The sequence below is a fragment of the Puccinia triticina genome, chromosome 10A, assembly GCF_026914185.1.
Source record: "Puccinia triticina chromosome 10A, complete sequence".
NCBI classification, from domain to species: Eukaryota; Fungi; Basidiomycota; class Pucciniomycetes; order Pucciniales; family Pucciniaceae; genus Puccinia; species Puccinia triticina.
In genome coordinates this window covers 5069542-5093427 of record NC_070567.1, presented here as the reverse complement: position 1 = coordinate 5093427, position 23886 = coordinate 5069542, and the positions used below count along the sequence as shown (strand labels likewise).

At 45.3% G+C, this 23886-nt stretch overlaps 2 protein-coding genes across 2 annotated transcripts; both read left to right on the top strand.

Moving 5' to 3' along the window:
* Positions 1–9265: 9265 nt before the first annotated feature.
* Positions 9266–10396, top strand: PtA15_10A504 (uncharacterized protein; the record flags this gene model as incomplete). Its single annotated transcript, XM_053160687.1, has 6 exons — positions 9266–9277; positions 9356–9520; positions 9611–9766; positions 9839–9957; positions 10055–10154; positions 10226–10396. The coding sequence occupies 6 exons, from the start codon at positions 9266–9268 to the stop codon at positions 10394–10396; spliced, it is 723 nt and encodes a 240-aa protein (XP_053024636.1).
* Positions 10397–17017: 6621 nt separating this feature from the next.
* Positions 17018–20715, top strand: PtA15_10A503 (uncharacterized protein; the record flags this gene model as incomplete). The annotated part of the gene is made up of 6 exons (XM_053160686.1): positions 17018–18541; positions 18635–19543; positions 19612–19886; positions 19951–20052; positions 20138–20628; positions 20702–20715. 6 exons carry the CDS (start codon positions 17018–17020, stop codon positions 20713–20715), a joined length of 3315 nt encoding a protein of 1104 aa, XP_053024635.1.
* Between the last annotated feature and the right edge of the window lie 3171 nt (positions 20716–23886).

Sequence of the window (23886 nt, the reverse complement as noted above, 5' to 3'; positions counted from 1 at the left end):
GCAGCGCGGGCGCCCTCTGTAAGAAGGACTCGTGAAATTGCCCCCGTATTTTTGGCTGTACATATCCGGCAAAGCCCCAGGAAGGGGAGGGACTTAGTTAATTTCATGCTTAACTAAGCCTCTCAAACGGAGGGTCCGGGGGACCCCGCCCGGAGGGCTCTCCGTAGGAGAGGCTTATGAATAATGTCTGCAGGCTGGAAGACAAAGGAAGGATTTTCAATCCTAAAAACACAAAAACACAATTGCAAATTCTCCAAAATATGTGCAAGAAAAACTGTATAGACAGTTTTCTTGGCAGTACTGATGGGCACCCTCCCCCAAGTTTTTGAGGCATAAAATTCAAAACTGATCAAAGGAATCCGTTTTGGAGGTCAAAGGAATCCTGGAGGATATTCCATTGCACTGAAGATTCAATTTTGGATTTTCTGATAATATGCACAATTGAATATCCTATCTGCAACAATTTAGTGGCTACAGGTGTAGGATCTGCAGATATCTGCAGGCTTGTGAATCCAATATCAAACAAGGCATGATGGTTGCCATTCCTTGGTTTACATTTCTTTGTGTTTTTCATTTATTTTTAAAACATTAGTACAGCAAAAATAATAAGGATTGAGGAGATGAGACCAGCACCATTTGAAAGCTGAGATTGAGAAGTGTAATTTGGCTCTGGGGCAGGTCAACAGGAGCTGAGGGGGAGGCTGGGTGATGCTAAGTATTTTTCCTCCAGCCATTCATGATTTCTTTCTCAGCCAAAATTTTGACTTTGTGCAGAAGGCCCTTCCTGCGGGAGGGTTGCGGCCAGCCACAGCGAGCCTCCCACCAGGGGGGACTTGTGTCAAGTTAGGTTAAGTTTGGTGTACATATATATATCAGTTTGTCCAGTTTGGCTGGCAGCTTTGTTCATTTTCCTCTCTTGCCCACATCACTGCACTTTTCCTCATACCCCAGAGGAAAATGAAAGAACAAAACATTCCCTTTCAATTGGTGCTACTCCCATGGCTTCAACGTCAAAATCCAACCAGCAACTGATTTTTATCTAAGTTTAATAAAACCTGTGACTCATGGGTTTTTGGCTCCAGGGTTTCCCCTGTTTATTGAACCAAAAACCACAAGTTTATGGTTTTAGCCAACTCAGTAGGGCTGGCACAAATCCTGCTAACCAGTACCCTCAGCCCCTGTTGCCATTGACACTCCTGTAGAACCCCTTCGACTGGAAGGGAATCCTTCCAGTCAAACAGGCTGTAGAGCCCCTTCAACCATAAGGGAATCCTTCCAGTTGAAGAGGCTACAGCCCCCTTGACTGGAAGGGAATCCTTCTGGTCAAAAAGGCTCTACATCCCTACAGCAAGTGCTAACCTCCTGGAAACAATCAGTTGACTATTTTCCGAAACTCTCAAGAAATAGTTGATGCATCTGGAATTTACAGACAAGAAGTTTCTCCACTGCAAAAAAAGCAACTACATATATATTCATCAACAGTGAGTCCCGAGTATTTCTGTGCTGACTCACCCCAAGGAGAATAACAATGCTGACTTGCGTTGCTGCAGACTGTCTGGTAGACTGTAGTCCATTGCAAAATTCACTTGAAATTATGCATCTATCAATCCTCCCAAAAGGCAGTTTCCCTTTGATATACATTTACTTGGAAATCACACCCAATTGAGTAGATCCCAATGTCCACCCCAACAAGAAGGAAGTCCATTTTCTGGATCAGGATGAAATTGTCAAAAGAATCTGTGCCAAACTGAATGTTTTCCTAGCCAGATCAAACTCCAGTCAATCCTACCATGTTCAGGTAAGGCCATCTCTTTCAGAATTCAGGATATTGGGCTACAATTGATTAATGTTTCTGTTATATTCACAGAAGATTCTCTGAATCCTTCCAGTAGAAGAGGCTCTACAACCCCTTTGACCAGAAGGAATTCCTTCCGGTCAAAGAGGCTGCACAACCCTTTTGACCAGAAGGGATTTCTTCCGGTCAAAGAGGCTGCACAACCCTTTTGACCCTTGTGTGGGTTATTGCTTCAACTTAGCGCTGAGTGCGCGCAAGCCATTTGTGAATGCTATTGTTTGCATTTTGCTGGGCGCGCACTTGGTGTTAATTTGGCTTTCCCACCTGCTTGCCCAGCAGGAAAACTCCGCGGCCAGTACGGCTACCTCAAGATATGTTGGGCCCTTTGCCGCATGGACTCGCCAAGCAGGAAATACCCCCTGGATAATGGACAAGGGAAAACACCAGGGCAGCAAAGATGATGCTGTGAGCTAACACAGATGGTCTGATGAGCAGTTCAGGTGGAGGCACACATGCAGACCAATTGTAGAACTTTGAGTGAGTTGAATGATATTGGAAACAATGAGGTGAATGATATTGGAAACAATAACATGAATGGGAATTAGAACAACATTATGATACTAACCTAGGGCAGTGAAGATTGAAAATTTTGGAGAAACTAAAGTTCATTTCTCATTAGACTCTTGCAACTACGTTTGTAACTACAGGATCATTAATAAGTAGCATTTTTCTCTATGTACCTAAAGGCAGGTCGAGAGTGGCCTGATGGCTATGGAGATGAGTGGGATGAGTTGGATGGGTGAGGAGCACTGCGTCTGCGCTGCTTATCGCTAGCTATATGGTTGATCTACACGACGGGCAGAGCTCATGTCTCAGTCAGTCCCTGGAGCTCATCTAGCGTTCTCTTTCTGGTTGCTGTTGCTTATGCTGGTGACAACGGTTTATTGGAATAAACGTTCTTTGTCCTGACGGAATGGTTCCGCTGCGGTTCTGTCTGTTTGCGCGAGCGCCGTTCTCGGTCAGCTCGGCTTCTGCATCTTTACGGTCTAGGGAGCTGCTCCAGTACTTACGGTGGTCTATGTCTTCCGTAATTCTGTTGAGCAGCTCGTGCCTGGTCTGTGTGCCGAGTCGTTCCGCAAGAGTTCTGAGAAAGGACAAGATTTAGTCAGTATGCTGCTTGAATCTGTCTGTCTCTGACCTCGGGAACGTACAAGGTTCTGGGGTTTGTTTGGGCGTTTCGCTTGTTCTTGGCCGTTGCGTTTGTTGCTTCGGCTGGGGCTGTTTGCGTTCGACGTGGCGATACGCATAAGCTTTCTGACTGGCCTGTTAGGGCTGCGGGTCTGGGCTTGGGAAAAAGGGGCTTACCCTTATCTCCGGCTGGGTCTGTTTTGGTTTCTAACCGCGCTAGCTTCCTGGCTGGTTGCTGCGGGTCTGGGCGTGTATTCCTACATGCTGTGAGCTAACGCAAACGGCCTGATGAGCAGTTCAGGTGGAGGCACACCTGACGGAAGATGAAACATGATATGAGCAAGCACCAGGGGGGAATCTGTGGCACTTCCTATAGAGTGCCATATCTTAATTCCATCAGCCCCAGGGACTGAAGTCATGCTAGAGTTAACCATAACTCTTGTGTAACTTTTTACACTATCCCAACAATAACTGTAGCCTAATGTATGAATAACTGATCTGTTGATCACATGTTGAATTAGTGATCAGTTGGAGAGGATCATGTCTTTATGTCATGAAGATGCCCATTTCTATCCAATGATGAGATTTATACTGGGCCAACTTTTGTAACATGTGAATGTGCTTGATTCATGATCAAACCAAAAAAATTGCATTAAAAACTCCTCTGCAAAATAAAGTAGATACATTTGCAGATGGCGTAGACCTGTAGGAATTTTGGGAGGTCTGGATTGATACAGCCTGATTTTTTTTCATAATTTTTCCTGGGTCCAAGGGGTTTTCCAAATTTTTCTGATTTTCTCCAGTGTAGATACTCAATATTTCTGTATTTCTAATCACCTCCAAAATCAAAATAATGTGTGGCCGCAATTGTATTTGGCATCTTTTCCAGCAATCAGCTTGCCTCCATACATATTTCTATTGCTCCAATCCCACCTGCCCATCAGTATTGTTGCCATTACTGTAGTCTTGCCCCCTTCTGGTCTCCCTTCACCCCCCAAGGAACCTAATCTCATCTGTTCCAGAGGTCCTTGTATCAATGCGGCAGGTGAGCTGAGATGCACAACCCTGTGTGTATTTTCCCAAGTTGTTCACCACTGGAGGTGGCTGCCCACAAGAAAGGTGATCTTGAGCATGTCCTCATGGTGCCTCCAAGCGCTGAACCAATGCTTAGCAAGATCCAAGTGCTCAAGAGCTTATGAAAATGACAAGGCTCGGTCCGGATACACAGAGTACTTGGTGCTGTTGGCAGAGCTGATGGGGCTGTAGAAGCGCTTGCTGGGATCCACAGAGGCTGACAGGCTTGGCAAATTCCTGGCCTTCCTCCAAGTGTCCTTGCCCCAACCTTGTTCAGAATGCATGTCCCAAGCAACACGCTTGTCCTGTTGCCCCAATCAACCGAGTACGTGGAGTATTTGGTGCTGTTAGCAGAGCTGATGGGGATGTGGAAGCTCTCTCCAGGCTCCTCAGAGGCCAATAGGCTTGGAAAAGTCCTGGCCTTCCTCCACACCACCTTGCCCCCTCTACAAGAGCACATCTAGCTTGTAGGCAGGAGGGGAGTTGAGGAGTTGTTAAATGCTGTCTGATTTCCACTGTGACATTTGTGCAAACGTCACGGTGGACAAACATCACACAGCAGGACAGGGGGCTTTGGGGAAGACTCCCCAAAGACGCCCAAGGCACTTTTTGTGGGGCCACTAGAGGTGCTTCCTCTGCAACCTGTGCTGGACATTGGGCCCAGCCAGGAGTAAGTCACAAAATCAACACTCTCCCCCTGAAATATAAACACATGTAATCTGAGCATGTTTCTGAGAATCAGATCTCCCTTGACCTCTGATACACAAATTTAAGTAAAAATTGCTGCCTGGGGGCGTGATCAGATTTCATGCTGTGGTATGCTTTATGGTTACCCATCTAGCCCATTTCAAAATTTCCTTTTTTTCTCATATGTACACTCTCAAATCAACCAATATGGCGGCACCACTGGATTCTACGGCCAAAACTACACAGGACACCATGGACAACACACCTTACACCCCTCTGGATCACAAGTTACAACCCCTTCAAGACACCATCATTCAGTTACATACACACAAAACACCATACTCAGGTCATGTAATCCGTTACATGAACCACACTTACCCAGAACATGTAATCCGTTACATGGACCACTCTGACAGCTTGTCTACCCTTTACATACACTTTACCTCATCAGCTGCACTCATTACATTGTGCTACGCACATGTCATGCAGTGTTATGCACACTTGATGCAGGCTTATGCAGGCTTATGCAGTCTTATGCAGGTGCATGCAGACTAGTGTAATAGGGGCTGCAGTCTGACAGTTGACAGATGACATCATGCAGGTGTCAAGATAGCAAAAACCCCTCATGCAGCTTGCAGATGACATCATTTGACAGGCCAGGCCAGCAAAAACATCTCACCTCCTATCTCTCACTAGCTAAATTCCCTCATATGACATCATGACCTCATGTGACCTGTCAACCACCAGCCAAAATAACGAATTGTAGCTTTCAGGGCAGCTAAAACCCCTCATTCTCTTGTTCCCCTGGAGCTAAAATATCTCACTCTTTTCTATTCAAGGAGGCTCTCCTCCCCCCAGTTGTAATTTCTCTCAGCAAACTACTTGCACTCAGCTTACCCCATAACAGTACAATACTTGCTCACTCTACAGTATTAGCCCCACTCCATACTGTGGTTTTACACCCTTACATACAAGTTAAACCTCATTACAACACTTACACATCAGCTACATCACCATAACCCTTAAGCCACCTGCTCAAAGTAGGCTATCTTTTGATACACCTCCACTATCACTACATAAACCTTCCAATCATAGATTGGGGGGCTTGTTTAATGTTTTAGTGTCTAGTGACCCAGGAAAGGCAGGAGTAACCTCATTCATCCCTTTCTGCACTCAGCAAAAGGTTCTCAGGAACACTTTTGAGGTTTACAATGTGATGACCTTTCCTCTCAAAATCAAAATTTCTGCAAAGGTCAAAGGAGATTTTGCCCAATCAAAAAGGGACAAGGCAATAAAGGCACAAACCTCTTGCCAAAGATGCAAAAGAGGTTGTGTTTTTGTGTTCCCCACCCCAATCATTACTCCCACCATGTTAAATGCTTGTGTGGCACAAAGCTGGTGCATGGTTATATTTGCATTTGGGGGGTGTTGCTTGTAGGGTACATGATTCTTATCAAGAAAAGCTTGTCAATCTCAAATACCTTCCATTGAGCAAGTTGCACCAAGTATGGTGAGCCCTACAGCTAATTGGGTAATTCCTGTTTGCTCATATGTCCCATGTGAGATCTCCCTTTCAAAAGACAATCCCATAAGGATGGTAATGTGAATGAATGGACATTGGTAGGTTGGATTCCCATCTTGACACTTCAAGGATAATTAAATTTCCCAAAAAAAATACTCAAAGTTTGAGGTTAGGAAAATCATTGAAAAAAAATCACTCCGTACTGAAAAAAAATGCAAACTGAGCGTGCTCAGCCAAAAAGATAAAAATGTGTCAGACTGAGTAAAAAACAATGGGGCACATTTTTGGGGTGATTTATTGGACGGGCCTGCACAAGGCCCGCATGGGCCCCTAACAGGCCCGTTGGGCCCATTGAAAAAGTAGTATTTGTTTGGAATTCTGATGCTCTACTAAAATGTGAAATGGGCCAAACTGAATAAAAAACATGGGGGTACATTTTGGGGGAGATTTTTTGGACAGGCCTGAATCAAAGCCCACTAGGCCCATTGAAAGAGTAGCCTTGGTCAAGAATGCCTATGCTCAGCTAAGAAGCAAAAATGTGTCAACCTGAGTAAAAAACATGGGGCCACACTTTTGGGGAGGGCTTATTGACAGACCTGCATCAGGCCCGTCAGGGCCCACCCAAAGCTGGTTTGGCCAACCCAGAAGTATTCTTGGTCAAGAATGCCCATATATGATGTTTCAGAACAGCACCAATTGACCACTAATCAACAGAAGATAGTGAAGGGCTTCTGACATCTGTATGACATTTGTGCACTCACAGAATGTATGTCCAGGCCCTTTCCTTTTCCTTGGAACCCTGTTGGCCCATACGGGCCTGCTGTAGGCCCGTCCAAAAAGCCTCCCCAACAATGTGCCCCTAGGGGTTTTACTCAGTCTGACACATTTTATTTCTTAGCTGAGCATATGCTTTCTTAACCAAGGCTACTCTTTCAATGGGCCCAGTGGGCTTTGTGGGGGCCATGTGGGCCTCATTCAGGCCCGTCCAAAAAATCTCACCAAAAATGTACCCCCATGTTTGTTATTCAGTTTGACCCATTTCACATTTTAGCAGAGCATCAGAATTCCAAACAAATACTACTTTTTCAATGGGCCCAACGGGCCTGTTAGGGGCCCATGCGGGCCTTGTGCAGGCCCGTCCAATAAATCACCCCAAAAATGTGCCCCATTGTTTTTTACTCAGTCTGACAAATTTTTATTTTTTTGGCTGAGCACGCTCAGTTTGCATTTTTTTTCAGCACCAAGTGATTTTTTTTCAATGATTTTCCCAACCTCAAACTTTGAGTATTTTTTTTGGGAAATTTAATTATCCTTGAAGTGTGAATTCCAGAATGCCGGAAAATACACAGATCTTCACCATTGAACTACCAATGAACACTTTGACATCATTGGGGGACCCTTTTGTGATTTCCAAAGTGGTCTGGAATTGAGCAACAAATGTGAGGTATCAGGTACTCCTCTTTTTCTTTGAATCTCATGATGATGAAATAAGACACTGCTTGGATGCTCACCTAATGCCCCACATAAACAACTTGGATTTTTCCACTAAACAAAGAAAGTGATAGTGGAGGACTTCCCGTTGATCTGGAAATCCAGATCCGAGCCGCCAGATTTCAGATTTTGCAGGGAAATCTAGGTCCCCAAAGATCCCTGAAGCCATCCAGAGTCCCAAATTCCAGATTTCCCTGCGAAATCTGAAATTCCAGATTTATTCAAAAATGACGGGAAGTCCTCCAGTGGTTGCTGTACTTAGAGCATCCACATCCATTGCTAAGTTAGTCTGGACTAACTAGCTTGGATTACGGTTGGAGTAGGCTAATCTGAGTGGCCGACCGCATTGGTGTAGGTTGGGAGGTCCGAGGCTGCCGGAGATTATGTGATTACAGTGCCCCCCACGACTTCTCAACTACCCCTACAGGGGGGTTCCAAATTTTGGAGATTTTTTTTCCAAAAATTCTTTTAAAAGTGGGCTGATGCTGGGCTCTTTTTGGCCCATTTTTTGATGCAAATGTCACATTTCACCAACCAGACCTGGTAACATGCATGATAATAGTCCAAAGTCATTGAAATTTCACTGGACCCGCTGCCAAGAGAGCAATGAAGAAATATTCTTCACATTGCCACATTCCAAAGAGTGTACTGATGGATATGGCAATCAACAATAACTAAGGAGGTACATGTTTACATAAATACCTACACCTGTAGTATGTATGTACATAGATAATTTAGTCTCTAAATACATAATAAATATTCCATAAGTCCATAGTACATGTCTGTAACCACATACTGTGGTCTTAAAACCAGCTGTTCCAAATTTTGCATCTGAAAAAAATGAAACTTTTTTTTGAGGCATTGCACAGACTTCAAAGTTATATTTTTGAGTTCTCCTACATCTGTAGGGCTCAAAAATGTATAATTTACATGTGATACATGTCTGGTGACTTTGAACACATTGTTCAAAGTTCAATTTTTTTTTGCAGGTGCGGGGTAGTTGAGAAGTCGTGGGGGGCACTGTAGGTGCCTGTATGGCATGTGTTTGGCACCTAAACACATAGAGTTCATGCCATTGAGCATGATGCATATGCATTTCAGAGGTTAGTCCGAGGACTAGTGGGGGCTAGATTTATACCCCACTAGCTCCAAACCAAGCTCCGGGTCAAGTTGATCCCCGGTTGATCCAACCCGATGCGGTTGCGGGGTCGAACTAAGTGCCCTAATCCGGGCTAACTTAGCGCCCGGTGCGGATGGTCTTAAGCCTAAGGGGTCCCGCCACGCTCCCGTTAAGCATCTTGCCTCGGCCCGCGGGCGGCCCGAGCCCGTCCGATTATCATCCCTAAACCGGATGAGCTCGAGGTCATTTCCGATACAGCCTCAGCATCATACCATCAACCCAACACGGCTTCGACATTAAACCTGCCCACTTCGATAAATCACTATACCGCGATCTTTTCAGTCTCAAGAGTTCGAGAACGCGCCCGACTTCCGAGAACTCATCCAGGATGAATATCATTGTTTGCTCGTCCCAACATTATTATTTGATGTGTGCCGCTTTGTGTAAACTAACGTTGTCGGCTGTTTTTCCCTAAAAGGAAGCGGTTTTCGGTCGCTACAAGTCCCCAGCCGAACGGATGCGGGAGCATCAAAGGTCGTTACAGAAAGCCACTCGTGAACTAGATAGGGAACGTACAAAATTGGAAAGTCAAGAAAAGCAGCTGATAATTGACATCAAGTCCAACGCCAAGAAAGGCCAAATGGTTGAGTTCTGGATATCTATATGACATCTACCTTCCTTGATTTGGTATCTCAAGACTCTTCACCGACGTCCTACCAATGATTATTAATAGAATTCGTGCAAGGTTATGGCTCGTGATTTGGTTCGGACCCGGCGCTATGTGGCTAAATTTTATTCGATGAGGACCCAATTACAAGCTGTAAGCTTGCGATTACAGACTATGAGAAGCAATCAACAAATGGCTGAAGCGATGCGAGGTGCGACCCGGGTGAGCAATCGGCGGAAGTTTTCAAGATACTAGTCTCATAATAATATTTCTTTTACTATGATCTTGGTCTAGGCAATGGGAATGATGAGTCGGACAATGAATTTACCCCAAATTCAAAAAATTCTCATGGACTTTGAAAAAGAAAGTAGTGTGATGGACATGAAGGAAGAAATGATGAATGATGCGGTTGAGTAAGTCCCTGCTTTCTATTTTCTTCTATTATTCATTTTGGTGATGGGTTTTTTTCCCTGGGCCTTCAACGTAAACCTATGTATTCCGCCTCTCTAGTGACGCCATGGAAGACAATGAAGATGAAACAGAGGAGGAGGAGAGTGATAAGATCTTACAGGAGGTCTTGGATGACATAGGCATCAACTTGAGTCACCAGGTAAGGGGTTATGTCAAGCTGTTGGTTTTTCAACGTAAATGGGGCCTAATTCAATCCGTTCAAATCAATAGCTTGGGGATACTCCGGTCCGACTCGAGGCCCCATCGGCCGTCCAAGAATCGCGACAAGCTGTAGCTATCGGCGATTCGTCGGCTGGCCCGAGCGGAAATACTGGGGGAGCTACTAACGTACCGGACATAGACGACTTCTCGGCTCGGTTGGCTTCATTGAGAAAAGATTGATCTGCTTACCCCGCCCCTCTCTCGACGTTCCATTTGACCACTTTGAAGTTTGTATTGTAATTTATCCTTCCTATCACTTCAACATTTAGCCAGACATCCCGGCGGGATATCCGGTAGGGTCATGTGGCAAAGGACCGGAGATCACACCAGATATCTGTGATCCGAAACTCCGAAACCTGCGGATATGGACCAATATCTCTGGATATCGGCGGATATTTCTGGATCCCACATTCTTGTCACATTGGCACACTCCTATAGGGACAAAGGTGGGCCAGCTACGCTGACCGTAGCGTTAGCGTGGCGTAGCGTAGCGGAATTCCGCTAAATTTTAGCTTAGCGTTAGCGGAATTGCACCTTCTCTGCGCTAACGCTACGCGCAAAGGGTGCGCAGCTAATTTAGCTGTTAGCGTAGCGTTGGGGCAGATGCGCGCAATTGCGCTAACGCTACACACGCAGGGCGCAAAAGAGCACGCGCTACGGTGCGCCACAGTGCTTTTAGCTGAAAAAAAGGCCTTTTTTTCCGCTAAAAGCGCTGTAGCGCAGCGTAGCGTAGTGACTGTAGCGGCGCGCTAACACTAACTAACAATTGGCGCGTTGTTAGCGCAGCACAGCGCGCTAACGCTACTCAAAATGGGCGGGTGCTTTTTGCTGCTACGCTAACGCTAAGTGGCCCTGTAGCGTAGTGTAGCGTAGCAGCCCACTGTTGATAGGGATGGCAGTTGGGCGGGCCTGCCAATGGGCTGCCCAAAGCCGGCCGGGTTCAGGCTGGGTTTGGGTTGGCTGTTGGGGGAAATTTGCAATGTTGGCCCAACCCAACAGACTCACAACCTTGAGCTTAACTACACCATGGGCTGAATGGGTTGTCTTGGGGATGCATGTTGGGAGGTCATTTGAATGCACATTGCACCTCCTGTGGCAGGGCAAAAAGCATCCCCAGGATCCAAATAGTCAAACTACACCTGGTACATCTTTTCATAAGTGTCCTTGGGTTATCTTCTGGATGCTAAAAAGCCATCCTCAACTGCATCCTCAGGATGCATGTCTGCCCACCAAGACCAAAAACAAGCCCAGACTCAGGCAGGGTTGAACTGCCAACCTCTAGAAACCTTGCTGGCAATTGATTGCCTTCCGCTACCCCCTGGCAACATCAGCAACACCACCACACCCGGGAGCAGGCAACCACACAGGCTGGTCAGCAAGCCCAAGTGGGTTTGGGTACCATACAGCTGGCTGCTTTAGCAGCAAAGTGTGTGGTGTGGGAGAGCTTACCAACTTGCCTATTGACATTTTTTGATCTTTTTTTTCAAGTGCAGATTTGGTTATAAAAAAATAGAAAAGAGGAGGATAATGTGAACATTCAATAAAGAATGCCATGTGTACTTGATCACAATGATTCTTTCAAATCATGCAAAGAAGTGTTAATAGTTTGGGTGTATTTTTTGATCATGCGGAGGATGCATGTGAAGTCATACATAATCCATGCAGCTTCACAAATCCCTTTTTTCTGAGCTCAATAATGCATCCTTGGGATGCTGTTGGTGGGTCCTTGTTGAAATGTTGTAATCCTCAGTGGTCAAAATTAACACATCAGGCATGGACTTTGTAGCCTAGTTGGTAAAGGCAGCACTTCTAGTATAGTGTCTTAGCTTCAAGCTAAGGTTGCTGGTTCAAATCCTGCCCAAGTCAATCATTTCCCGCTAAGCATCTGCAAAATGCATTGTTAGTTTTAACAGTCCTCAGGATGCTTATGAGGGCATCCTTGGGACTGATGGTGACATGGGTGTCCTCAGGAAAGTTTGAAGCTGTCCTGGGGTTACTTTTCAACAAAAGCATCCTTGGGACAGGCCCAAACCTTACACTGCCAGCATAATTAGCTGGGTTAAGGTTATCCAAGTTAAGCTGGGATGAACACAACCAATTTAAACTTGGTTGATCTCAACTGATGAAATATAAATACAAGGTACCCCCCTTGGATTTATATTTCATTGGCCAAGATCAACCCATTTTGAATTGGTTGAGTGCATCCCAGTTAAACTGGGATTACTTCATCCCAGCCAAATATGCTGGCAGTGTTAGATACAGGTCCCATGGTGTAGGCCTACACAGGCAACCCTCTCAATGACTGGTCTGTTCTGGTCATCAAGAGGGTTGTCAACTCCCTCAATGACCAATTGTAACAGCAGTGGGCAGATATGTTCTCCAAATGGATAACTCTGAGGGCAACGTAACCTTTACAGTTATGTTATCTGCTAGTTACAGATATCTAATTTGGAGTTACGATATCTCCTGCAGAAAATGGGCTCCATTTTATCTAGTTACGTTCCCTGGTTATTTTGAACAAAACCAGTTACGTTACATTTTTCCCAGATTTGGGTAACTGTGGTGTAACTTTCTGGTAAAGGCCCTTATTTGTGGTTGTTTTTATCAATATGAACAAGATGTTCGCTCAAGTTGACACTAAACAACCACATAAACTCAGTATGCTGCCAGGAAGCCAGATTAAAACTTGTTCAGAGTGAGGGTTGAACCCACAACTTTGAACATCACTACCCCCAGAGAGGCAAGGCTTAACCAATAAGCTAATTAAGACATTATACCAACTCTCTCTTTTTTCAATAATCTCAACCCCCTTTACAAAAAGCCCCATATCAAAAAAGTTACGTTACCAAAAACATAAAAAATCAGGTTGAAAAAAAAGTTACTTTACTATACTTTACTGCCCAAATTTTGTACATTACCAAAATGGCCAATTTGGATAACTAAAAAGATGTTACGTTATCCAATTTCACTGCCGTAACGTAAAGTAATGTATCTGCCCACCACTGATTGTAAAGGCCCACATATGTGGGCAGGTTTGCCTGTAAATACCCAGGTACCTGCTCCATTTGGGTCAATCTAAATGCACACCACTTTTTGACTAGATGCACACCAAAAAAGTGGCGTGCACGCCTGTATGCCAAAATAAATGACGTACAGGAGCAGGGCACACCATTTGGTTGGCGTGCGTAGCCCTGCACGCCAAAAATACTTCTTTTTGGAAGAATTTTCGGGTGCACAAACCCTCCACACCATTTTTTTTGGCGTACAGGCGTTGCACACCACTTTTTTGGTGTGCATATAGTCAAAAGTTGGCGTGCACCGTTTTACATGCAGTTTTTTTGGGGGCACAGTTGGCCACTGCGCCCCAAAGGATGAATAGTTTTCATAGTGGCCGAGCTTGGCGGAGTCACTATTTATAGTGGCGGGGCTTGGCGGAGGCACAATCCATAGTGGCGGGGATTGGCGGAGGCACTATTCATAGTGGCGGGGCTTGGCGGAGGCACTATTCATAGTGGCGGGGCTTGGCGGAGGCACTATTCATAGTGGTGGAGCTTGGCGGAGGCACTGTTCATAGTGCAGAGCTTGGCGCGGGCACTATTCATAGCGCGGAGCTTGGCAGAGGCACTATGAATAGTACATGAAATATGTCATTGGGCTGCAGTGGTCACACCCTATTTTGTTGTGCGCAACTGTTCCCGCCAAAAAAATTGCATTCAACATGGTGCACACCACTTTTTGACTAGATGCACGCCAAAAAAGTGGTGTGCAAAACCTGTACGCCAAAAAAAATGGCGTGGAGGGTTTGTGCTCGCCAAAGTTCTTCCAAAAAAGAGTATTTTTGGCGTGCAGGGCTACGCACGCCAAACAAATAGCGTGCACTGCTCCTGTACGCCATTTATTTTGGCGTACAGGCGTGCATGCCACTTTTTTGGCGTGCATCTAGTCAAAAAGTGGCGTGCATTTAGATTGAACCGCTCCATTTTCACCAGAATCTCAGACATCCACACCCACATCTGCACCTCTTGGCGGGTGTTACCCACCAGGGGATAGCAGGTCCCTGTTCAGCCTGTCCCTTGTGTCCCTTCAATGAAAATCCAGTGAAGGACTTGATAGAGTCCTTAGACTTAGCTTGGCAGCATACACTCAGCCTTTTTTTTGCCACTAGACTCTACAATTCAGCACATAGATGACCATTAGATGACTGGTGGAAGAAGATTCAAGATTCATAAAGAGAAAAGAACTCACCTATGATCCTTGGAGAAGTGGTCCCAAACCCCACTTGTAAGAGCATGTTTACTGGTGGCTATTTAGCTTGGAGCTAGCTAGTTAAGCCATAAAACTCAACCACACCGGGCTGAGCTAAGCCTCAGCTGAATTAGCAAGAAGCTATGATTTGAGCTAACCCTTGCTACATATAGCAACAGTTAGCTCACAAGCTAGCTATCTACCGCAAGTATCACAAAGCTGACAGACCAATGTGAAAATTCTCATGGCAGGGAGAATGAGCTTGGAGAGCTTAGAGTGCTTGAAGGGATGCTCTCTGGTAGCTCTGGTAGAAATGGCACAAAGAAAATTAAAGATTTGTGGCATTTTAACTTTCTAGGTGCAGCACTGCAGCTACTACAAAAAACTTGTGTCAATCATGGGCAAGGCACAGAGATGGGTGAGGAGTTATAAGGGGCAATCTCAACAGTTGAATTTAATAATGATAATGAATTTGTGATACAAGGTGATGGAGGCTAAATAATAATGTGGTACTATTTCTCTGATGCCACCATGGAGAAGAAAGAACCACAAAATGACCTTATTTTATAGACAAAAAGCTAGTATGAGACTAGTTTTTAATCTAAAAATAGTTTCATCTATGTGATGAAATTGTAGTTACATATAAGTCTTGGATTTTCTGTATGTAAGTAATTTTTAGTCTAGAATACCCCTTAAAGACATTAAATACTTTTGAGATGAGAATACTAGAGGGAAGTGTGAAGAAAAATAATTCAAATTTCTTTTTATACTATTTTTGTATCTATAAGTGGCTGTTTTAGAAGGATTACATATACTGGGTGTTTCTTATATTTTTAGTTAAGAATGTACCATTTTATGCGCTTCAATTCATGATCAGAAATCTATGTAACATCTTTGTGAATTTGATATCATTTAAAATTGCACATATTTATATTTAAATTGGCAGTTTTTAGCTATTTGTGCACGCTGTGCGCGTTGATTGCACTCACCCCACCAATATGGTCAAATCACACCTTGCTACTTTAGTTACAGTTGCGAGGGGCATATTACTGTACGGCCTCGCCCGCAAAATCAGATCTGAGACGCGGGCCAAATTAAGCCCATGCATATGGGCATAATATAACATGTAAATGATAGTTTTGGGACTTTTGGAGGCTGTAGATTCTAGTTCTATCCGGGCTAAGGTTTCTGACCAGCCAGTTTTTTTTTTTTTTGGCCCCTACATTACAAACCCAATGCTAAGTACATGCCATAAACCCATAATTATGGGTTTATAACCTGTAACTCCATGACTAAGGATCTCATAAACCCATAGCCATGGGGTCCGAGCCTGTCTGAGCACTCATCAGCCTATAGCTACAGAGTCCGAGTGCCCTCTTCACCTCTCAGCACCCTTCACACAGTTTTGATCCACACGCGGCCATCGCCGACTGCTTCTCTTTGAGACTCAAGACCATCCAAGAGGTTGTTCATTCAGAAAATTAGTTTCAGATCCTGCCAAATTAGGCTGAATCTCCTGTTTTTTTCCCCTCCCAGATCCCAAAATTCCGAACCGGGGACCCCCGGGGGTTTAATCTGTACAGTAATATGCCCCTTGCAACTGTAGCAATAGCTGTGAGTCAAACCTCACACAAACTTAGCTTGGCTGGTAAACATGCTCTAAGTTTTTTGCTTCTTTTATTGACTCTATTCTTGGGATTCACTAGGTGCTGGAGTCTGAAGCTCTGAGTTTTTCTTCTCTTGGATGTCATTTTTGTCCAAATGATCAACATTGATATTGTTTTTGTCAGAAAGAGAACCAGGAACCACCACATTGAGTTGACTCCAAGACTTGAGGTAAGGTTGGTTAAAAAAAAACTCTGTGTTCCAATTCAAACATCCAGTCAACCTGACTACTAATTACCATTGGCAGCTGCCTGCGCCTGCTCAACTAAGGTTAGGGCAAACTTCACACAATTCTGCTGCTATCGGGGGTTTGCAAAGCAAACTCCCTGCAGGGGAGACTTGTGCCTCAGGATACAACAACCTTTCCACCCTTTTGGTGGCAGCAAACTTTAAACTGCAATCACAAGCTTTCCTCACAACTTTGAGGATGTTCCGTCAGGATTTCTTGAAGAGCTACATGATGCTGCTCATCCAAACCAAAATAAGAAGGAGTGGATGACTTCCCGTTGATGCTGGGAGCCTCCCAGAAAATTATCTACACCTTTCAAATCTGGCATGTATACAGCCTTGCTGTCCGGAAGTCCTGGCAACAAGGTCGCGCCAGGGCGCCTCGCGCCCCAGGGGTGTCAAGCTGAGCCCCTGTTGCGCGCAGCCCAGCCGCATCCATTTCCGATGAAACCTTATTTATTTAAATATTTTTTTATTTTTTTCCGCTGGAGTTGATTTCTCATCTGCTGTGAACCCACCTCGCCCTGACCACTACGCACTCTTCCCACCCACCAAACCCATAGAAATACTCTTTGCTCCCCCCCTCCCTCGATTTCTTCCTTCAATCGTTACCACTTCCAGCTTCTTCCCACGAATATAAACAAATAGAATCCGCAAATCAAAATGGCCGAAAACACCAACGGCGACGGTCCTTCGACTTCCGCCCTACTCCAGTCTCTCTACTCGGCTCCCGATGCTCCTAGCTGCACCGTCGCCGCCCGTGCACTGGCTAACCACATCCAGACCACTGGCCTCCACATTCTGGCTATCGATGCCATCACTGATGATTTGATCCGTGCCTCCCGCTCAAAGGTGGGCTCCGAACGTGAGAGCTCGATGATCGCAATCGAAGAAATCTGCCGAACCGTCGGCGCTGGAGGTGGTGCCGAACCATATCTTTTGCCGCTTCTGCCCGTCATCTTGGAACGCTACCCTGAGACTGGAAAGGCCGAGGTCGTTGGTAAGGCTGCAGAGAAAGCTGCTAAGCAGCTCATCAAGCTGTCCCAACCGGAGGGAGTCCCCAAATTTATCAAGGTACTCTTCGATATCTTATCCACCTCCGGTGTCAAGTGGAAGACCAAAGCCGGTGCCCTCGATCTCTTCGCCAGTCTCGTCAAGATCGGTCCCGATCAAGTGGCCGAACGATTAGGCGAAATCATCCCACCACTCACCCAAGAGATGAGAGATACTAAGCCAGAAGTCAGTACTGCCGGCCAGAAAGCCGCCATGGCTGTCTGTGGGGTACTCTCAAACTTGGACGTCTTGCCCTTCGTACCAGTCTTGGTCAACTGTATGGCCCGACCTGATACCGTACCAGAGGCCATCAAGCAACTCTCTGCTAACGTTTGGGTGAGAGATGTCGATGGCCCAACTCTGGCGGTCTTGGTCCCCTTGCTCCAACGAGCACTCTCTGAGCGGAGCTCCATCGTCCAACGACAAACCGTCATCCTCGTCGGAAACTTATTCAAGCTCGTCCGTTCCCCCGAGCTCGCCCACCTTCACCTGAAGAACCTCTTCCCCGGTGTCAATCGGATCGCCGAGACCGCCTCGTTTCCCGAAGTTCGTGAATTCGCTCTCCAAGCCGTCAATGCACTCATCCTATCCTCGGGTGCCGACGAGCCAACGGTGGCCGCACTCAAGAATACTGCCCTAGCTAGTACCGGCCCTAGTCCGATCCCTTCTACCCCTGGCACACCTTCTGTGAAGCTTACGGATGAAGACGAGATCTTGGCCCAGCGATCCCTCAAATCGTTGATCGGAAAGATGGCTCATATCACCGTGAACCCCTTCATCGAAACCTCGATCTCGTACCAAGCTGGTGCTGTCGCTAGCCTGGTTCGCAAGCGTGACTTTGATGAAGCCCAGTGGACCCGATACACTGTGCCGTATTTGTCTCGCTTCATGCCTGCGGGAGATGCCGAAAAGATTGCCAAGGAGAACTTGAAAAGGTGGCTGGAAATCGATAAGGAGCGCTACTACAAGGCTGCTGGCGATGATGATGACGACCCCACTGAGAAGATCGTCAACTTGACGTTCTCCTTGGCTTATGGAGGTCTCTTACTCCTGAACCACACGGTCCTTCAACTTCGTCGCGGTTGGCGTTATGGTGTTTGTGGTGCCAACGGTTGTGGTAAAAGTACTCTCTTGGTTAGTCGCCTTTCCCATCCATCCCCAACCTCTTTCATATCTCTCCCAGTCGATCGATCGCGATGATCTAATTGTATTTTTTATCATAAACAGAAAGCCATCAACCGACACCAAATCGAAAACTTCCCCGAGAGCGTGTCAACATTTTACGTCGAACACGATATTGATGGAGAAGATGCGGATGCCACCTGTCTGCAGTTTTTGATTGCAGACAAGTTTGTCAAGGCAAAGAATTTGACTCCGGATCAAATCTCAGAGAGAATGAGGGAGTTCGGATTTGATGATGCCCGTCAAGCATGCAAAGTTCAGTCACTCTCTGGAGGTTGGAAGATGAGGCTAGCCTTGGCAAGAGCAATGTTGTGTGAGGCCGATCTGTTACTTTTGGACGAACCCACCAATCACTTGGATCGGGCGTCGATTGAATGGCTTCAAGATTACCTCAAGGCCCAAACCAAAGTTACTATCTTAACCGTGTCCCACGACTCTGGTTTCCTTGACTCGATCTGTACGGACATCATTCATTACCAGAACAAACAGCTGGTATACTATCGTGGTAATCTTTCCAAGTTCGTTGAGAAATACCCCGCGGCTCGAAGTTACTACACTCTATCAGCTTCTCTGGTCAAGTTTGTTTTCCCCCCACCCGGAGCACTCATGGGAGTTCGATCTCAAACCCGTGCAATCCTCAAGGCTACCAACGTCACATTTACTTATCCAGGTGCCCCGAAACCAAGTTTGATGAACGCCTCCTGTGCTGTGACACTCTCCTCGCGTGTCGGAGTGGTCGGGCCTAATGGGGCTGGAAAGTCGACTCTGATCAAACTGCTGACGGGTGAAACGGTGCCCGACACCGGTAAAATCGAAAAGCATCCTAACTTGCGTGTGGCCTATGTTGCTCAACACGCCTTCCATAACATTGGTGCTCACATGGAAAAGACTGCTGTCCAATATATCGCCTGGCGATACCAAGACGGGCATGATCGTGAGCAAGCCATGAAAGCTGTAAGTCGAAAGTTTTCTTTGCCAGCCGTCTTTTTGCTCTTTTGCTTTGCTGATCCTCTGCTCGACAGTCTCGAATATTGTCTGAGGAAGAGAAGAAACAAATGGAGGTGCCGATCGAAGGCAAGAACGGGGAGAAGCGCAAGTTGGAAATGATTATTGGACGACAGAAGCTCAAGAAATCGTTCCAATACGAAGTCAAATGGAAGAACCTTGACCATCGATACAACACCTGGCTTGGGAGAGAGAAATTGATAGAGGCTGGCTTCGGCAAATTGGTCCAAGAGCACGATGATCTAGAAGCTTCCAGGGAAGGCTCTGGCAGCAGGGACCTATCGTTTAAAGTGTCCGTCTTCCAATCCTTTCCTTACTGTGCGCACAATTGCCAACTCCCCTTTGCGCTATTCTAGCATCCGACAACACTTGATCGATGTCGGCTTGGACGGTGACATTGCCGAGTACAATGAGTTGAAAGGACTCAGTGGTGGTCAAAAGGTCAAGGTTGTCATTGCGTGAGTAATTTTAATAGATACAAGGCTGAAAAGGTAGGATTCGGAACTGATCGAAACTTTTGTGGAATGAACTATTTTTACTCAGAGCTGCTCTGTGGAGTAAGCCGCAAGTCCTGATCCTGGATGAACCGACGAACTTCTTGGACCGAGATGCACTGGGAGGATTAGCGGTAGCGATTCGAGACTGGGCAGGGGCATTTGTATGTATCTCGCACAACGAAGAGTTTGTGGGGGCGTTATGTCCGGAGATCTGGAACGTGGATGGGGGGAAATTAGTGCACAAGGGGAAGGCGGCAGTGGTAGAAGGGGATGCATTCGAGGACGGGAAGCGGTTGGGGAGCGGATTGAACAGCAAGAAGGGCACGCCCTCCGGGAGCAAATCGGCCACCCCTCTCCCTAGCGCCAAGAACTCGGACAACGAAGGCAGCGCCCCCGTCGACCCCTCCATGCCCGTCGTCACGAAGAAAAAACTCACCCGTAAACAGCTCAAGGATCGTGAAGAGCGTCGACGGATGCGCAAGTTGAGATGGCTCTCCGACTCTACCGGCGCTCCCCGTGAACCCGATACTGATACTGGTACGTCTGAAAATCCTGTCAATCTTCTTCGATCGATTTGCTTGCTTAATCTGACCTTTTTTTTGAATTGCAGAGGACGAGCATTAAGGTATCTCCCAGCCAGTGATCTTTTTTTGTAGTTCCGATCAGCTGTATTCAACGTTCATACATATATACATACTTCTGTCGTCTAAGCTTGAATGACTGTTCTGGAGAAGATGTAGATGGATTGCCTTTCTCTTTCATAGACTTACACACATACATACACTACACTACACTGATATACATATACATATACATAGACACGATCTCTTCATGACTATCTGTTCCCCCTTTCCTTTTCCTTTTCTTTTTCTTCCTTTACATAGAAGACCATTTTCTTGTCGGCAATTTGGTTTGGGAACTCGATCATCACCAATGAAATCAGGATGTTAGTCTTTGGAGATCACATCATAGATTGTTCCGCATTTAGTCGCTTTTCAATCGGTTTACGAAGACGATGTTGCTCCTTTGGTGGCTATATTGTTTTTCGGTTATCTCATCTTGGTCTCTTTCTCGTTCAGCTCATGTCATCAGTTCCTGGTCTGCTCTACTTCCCTCATTTCTCTGAAACCATAATTTTGATTCTCATAGGCCTCTTCATCCTCTTCTCCATACGTAGTATCACTTTCATGAATTCTAAGATACAACTACACACGCTCCCCCATAGATTTCCCCTTTTTTTCTGCTTGTCTTAGTTGTGCCTGAATCAAGTCTTCATTTTTGTGGCTTCTATCGATCTTTTGTGCTCTTTTTTTGGGACGGTTTTGGTGGTTGTTCCAAGAAGAAAAAAGGTACCAGAAGCACAAAGAATCAGGAAAATTCCTTGCAAGTTTAGGGTCTTCAAAACTGATTTTTGAATATCATTTATGGTATTCAAAATTGCATATGCCACTGTTTACATAAAATCATAAAGCCCATTTTGGCTGGGAGATGTCAGTGTGCATAAAACTTAAAGTGACATCTCCCAGCCAAAATTGCAGTTTATGATTTTATGTAAAAAAATTGTATGCAATTTTGAATACCATAATTTTACATGAAATCATAAGATTTATCAAAGTTTTAAGAGGCGCTTGAAATGAAGAGAACCCTCAACTTTCACCCCATCAAAAGTTTGGACATGTAGATCTTATGATTTTATGTAGAAAGTGGTTTGAAAATCAATTTTGAACACCACAGTTGCCTACATGAAATCCCCCCCCCCTAAACTTAACGCAAGTCTCTCATGCCAACAGAAGGCAGGACCCAAAGGGCCGCCTGCCTCCCATGACTTGCATCCAAAGTTAGTGCACTACATAGGGGGAGAGCCACCAGCCAAATAGCTGGGGATGTGATCTCACCCCTTCTGATTCCCCACTAGCCCTTGGATAAACATCTGGCCCTTGGCACCTTTAGAAGTGCAAGACTCCAAGCATATGTACTTAATCTAGCTTGGAAATCACAAATATGTAGCTCCATCCCCTTGTGAGAATCATTGTGTAAAGAAAATGACATTGTGAGTAAACCAACCTTTCCAAGACCAGACATCCCAACAGATACATCTGCTATATCCATAACCAAGTATTGAACTTACTATTACAAATAATATGTATTTAAGGATGACATTTGGCTTTTTACTGTGAGAAGTTCCAAACTTCCATGAAAGGGCTGCCTACCTTTCAAAATCTACTTCACAAAAACGTAGGACATGTCTTACTAAAACTCACAAACAAGCAGCCATTTTGGGTTCAATTTTTCCCTAAAAAATATGAAACTGAGAAGCAGCGCTAAAGTTTGTTCTATCTAGAATTATTCTGATTTTGTTTGAATTGCTGTTGAGGATGAAAATCACAATACTCTAACAAATTTTTGGAAGTGCTCAGGCTATGTGGGGCAATTTTGAAGTAAGCCTCTCCTACAAAGATCTGAGCTTCCTGCAGGGTTTCAAATACCCCTTGTTTGAGAGGAAGTCCCCCTGCTTGTCATGGGGACATTGTGTACAACAAGCTACAGTTCTTCTCATGACATCATTGTACATTTAAATTCTAGTAAATTAGAGAGGAATTTGAATTCAAAATTATAAAACCTCCTCTAGAATATAAAAGGAGGCCACTTGTAGCCTTGGATGGGATCCTCAGCCTATTCACCCAGTACCACATCAGTAAGTACTTCAAAAATCATCTTCCTACTATTACAGTAGTGCTTCCCCCTCAATCCAACCTTTTTTTGATGTAATTTTCTTCAAGACAGCCTCAGATTTCCCCCTTCCTTGATCTCTTTCTTAGAAAGCAGTTGCTGCAAGACTACTATCTCTGAAAGTTGTTAGAATATCTGTCTCTCTGTTTGCTCAAATTCTCCTACTGTCCCCAGTCCCCAGTAAAGCTTCCAGTTCCCAGTCCCCAGTAAAGTATTCTGTCCCCAGTCCCCAGTAAAGTTTCCAGTGCCCAGTCCCCAGTAAATTATTCTGTCTCCAGTCCCCAGTCCCCAGTCCCCAGTAAATTATCCAGTCCCCAGTAAATTATCCAGTCCCCAGTAAAGTTCCCTGTCTCCTGTCCCCTGTCCATTTCACATGTTCAGTTCTTGTGTTTTGTATGTTAAACTATTTTAGGCCCCCTCTGGATCTTGTGAAGGGGTCTGCTCCTTGGATAAGAAATACAATCATCAAGTCTGAGCCAAAACCACTCTAGCCCCACCTGAGCCAACAACCTTCAGCACAGCTCCTTGTTCAAATCCTCCTCCTTGCCTCTCAATCTCTCTGCCTTCAAGTGAAATCTCAACAAAAGTAGCCAATCAGCTTAAGTGCTTGCCAGCTGTTTATTACAAAAATTTCTTTGTTAGCCCTCAAGAAGATACAAAAACTAGTGTAGTGGTAGCATAAAGCCACTAGCTAGTATTCTTTGCCTTGTAGCAATCCAAAAAATACACATCAGCTTTGAGGGATTCCCTTCTATTGATTGTTTGGACAATAGGAGAGGGCTGGAATTATTCTAGCCTTTACAGCCCTCAGCACACTCATAGTACTTACTACTTAGCTTCCCAGGTACCACCCCTAAGTAATTCTCTCCCCCTCCCCCAGCTTGCTTTGAATTTACCTCAATGATAAAGACAGGTGGGTTATATATAAGACAAACATTGCTTGATGTAGCTGCCCACCAGAACCTTGTAGCTTTCTCAGCAAAAGCTGCAGTTGATGGTTTTGATGACGGATTTCAAAAGCAGCCTTAAGTGAACCCCTTTAATTTGTCTTTCTTTTTTTTTTAA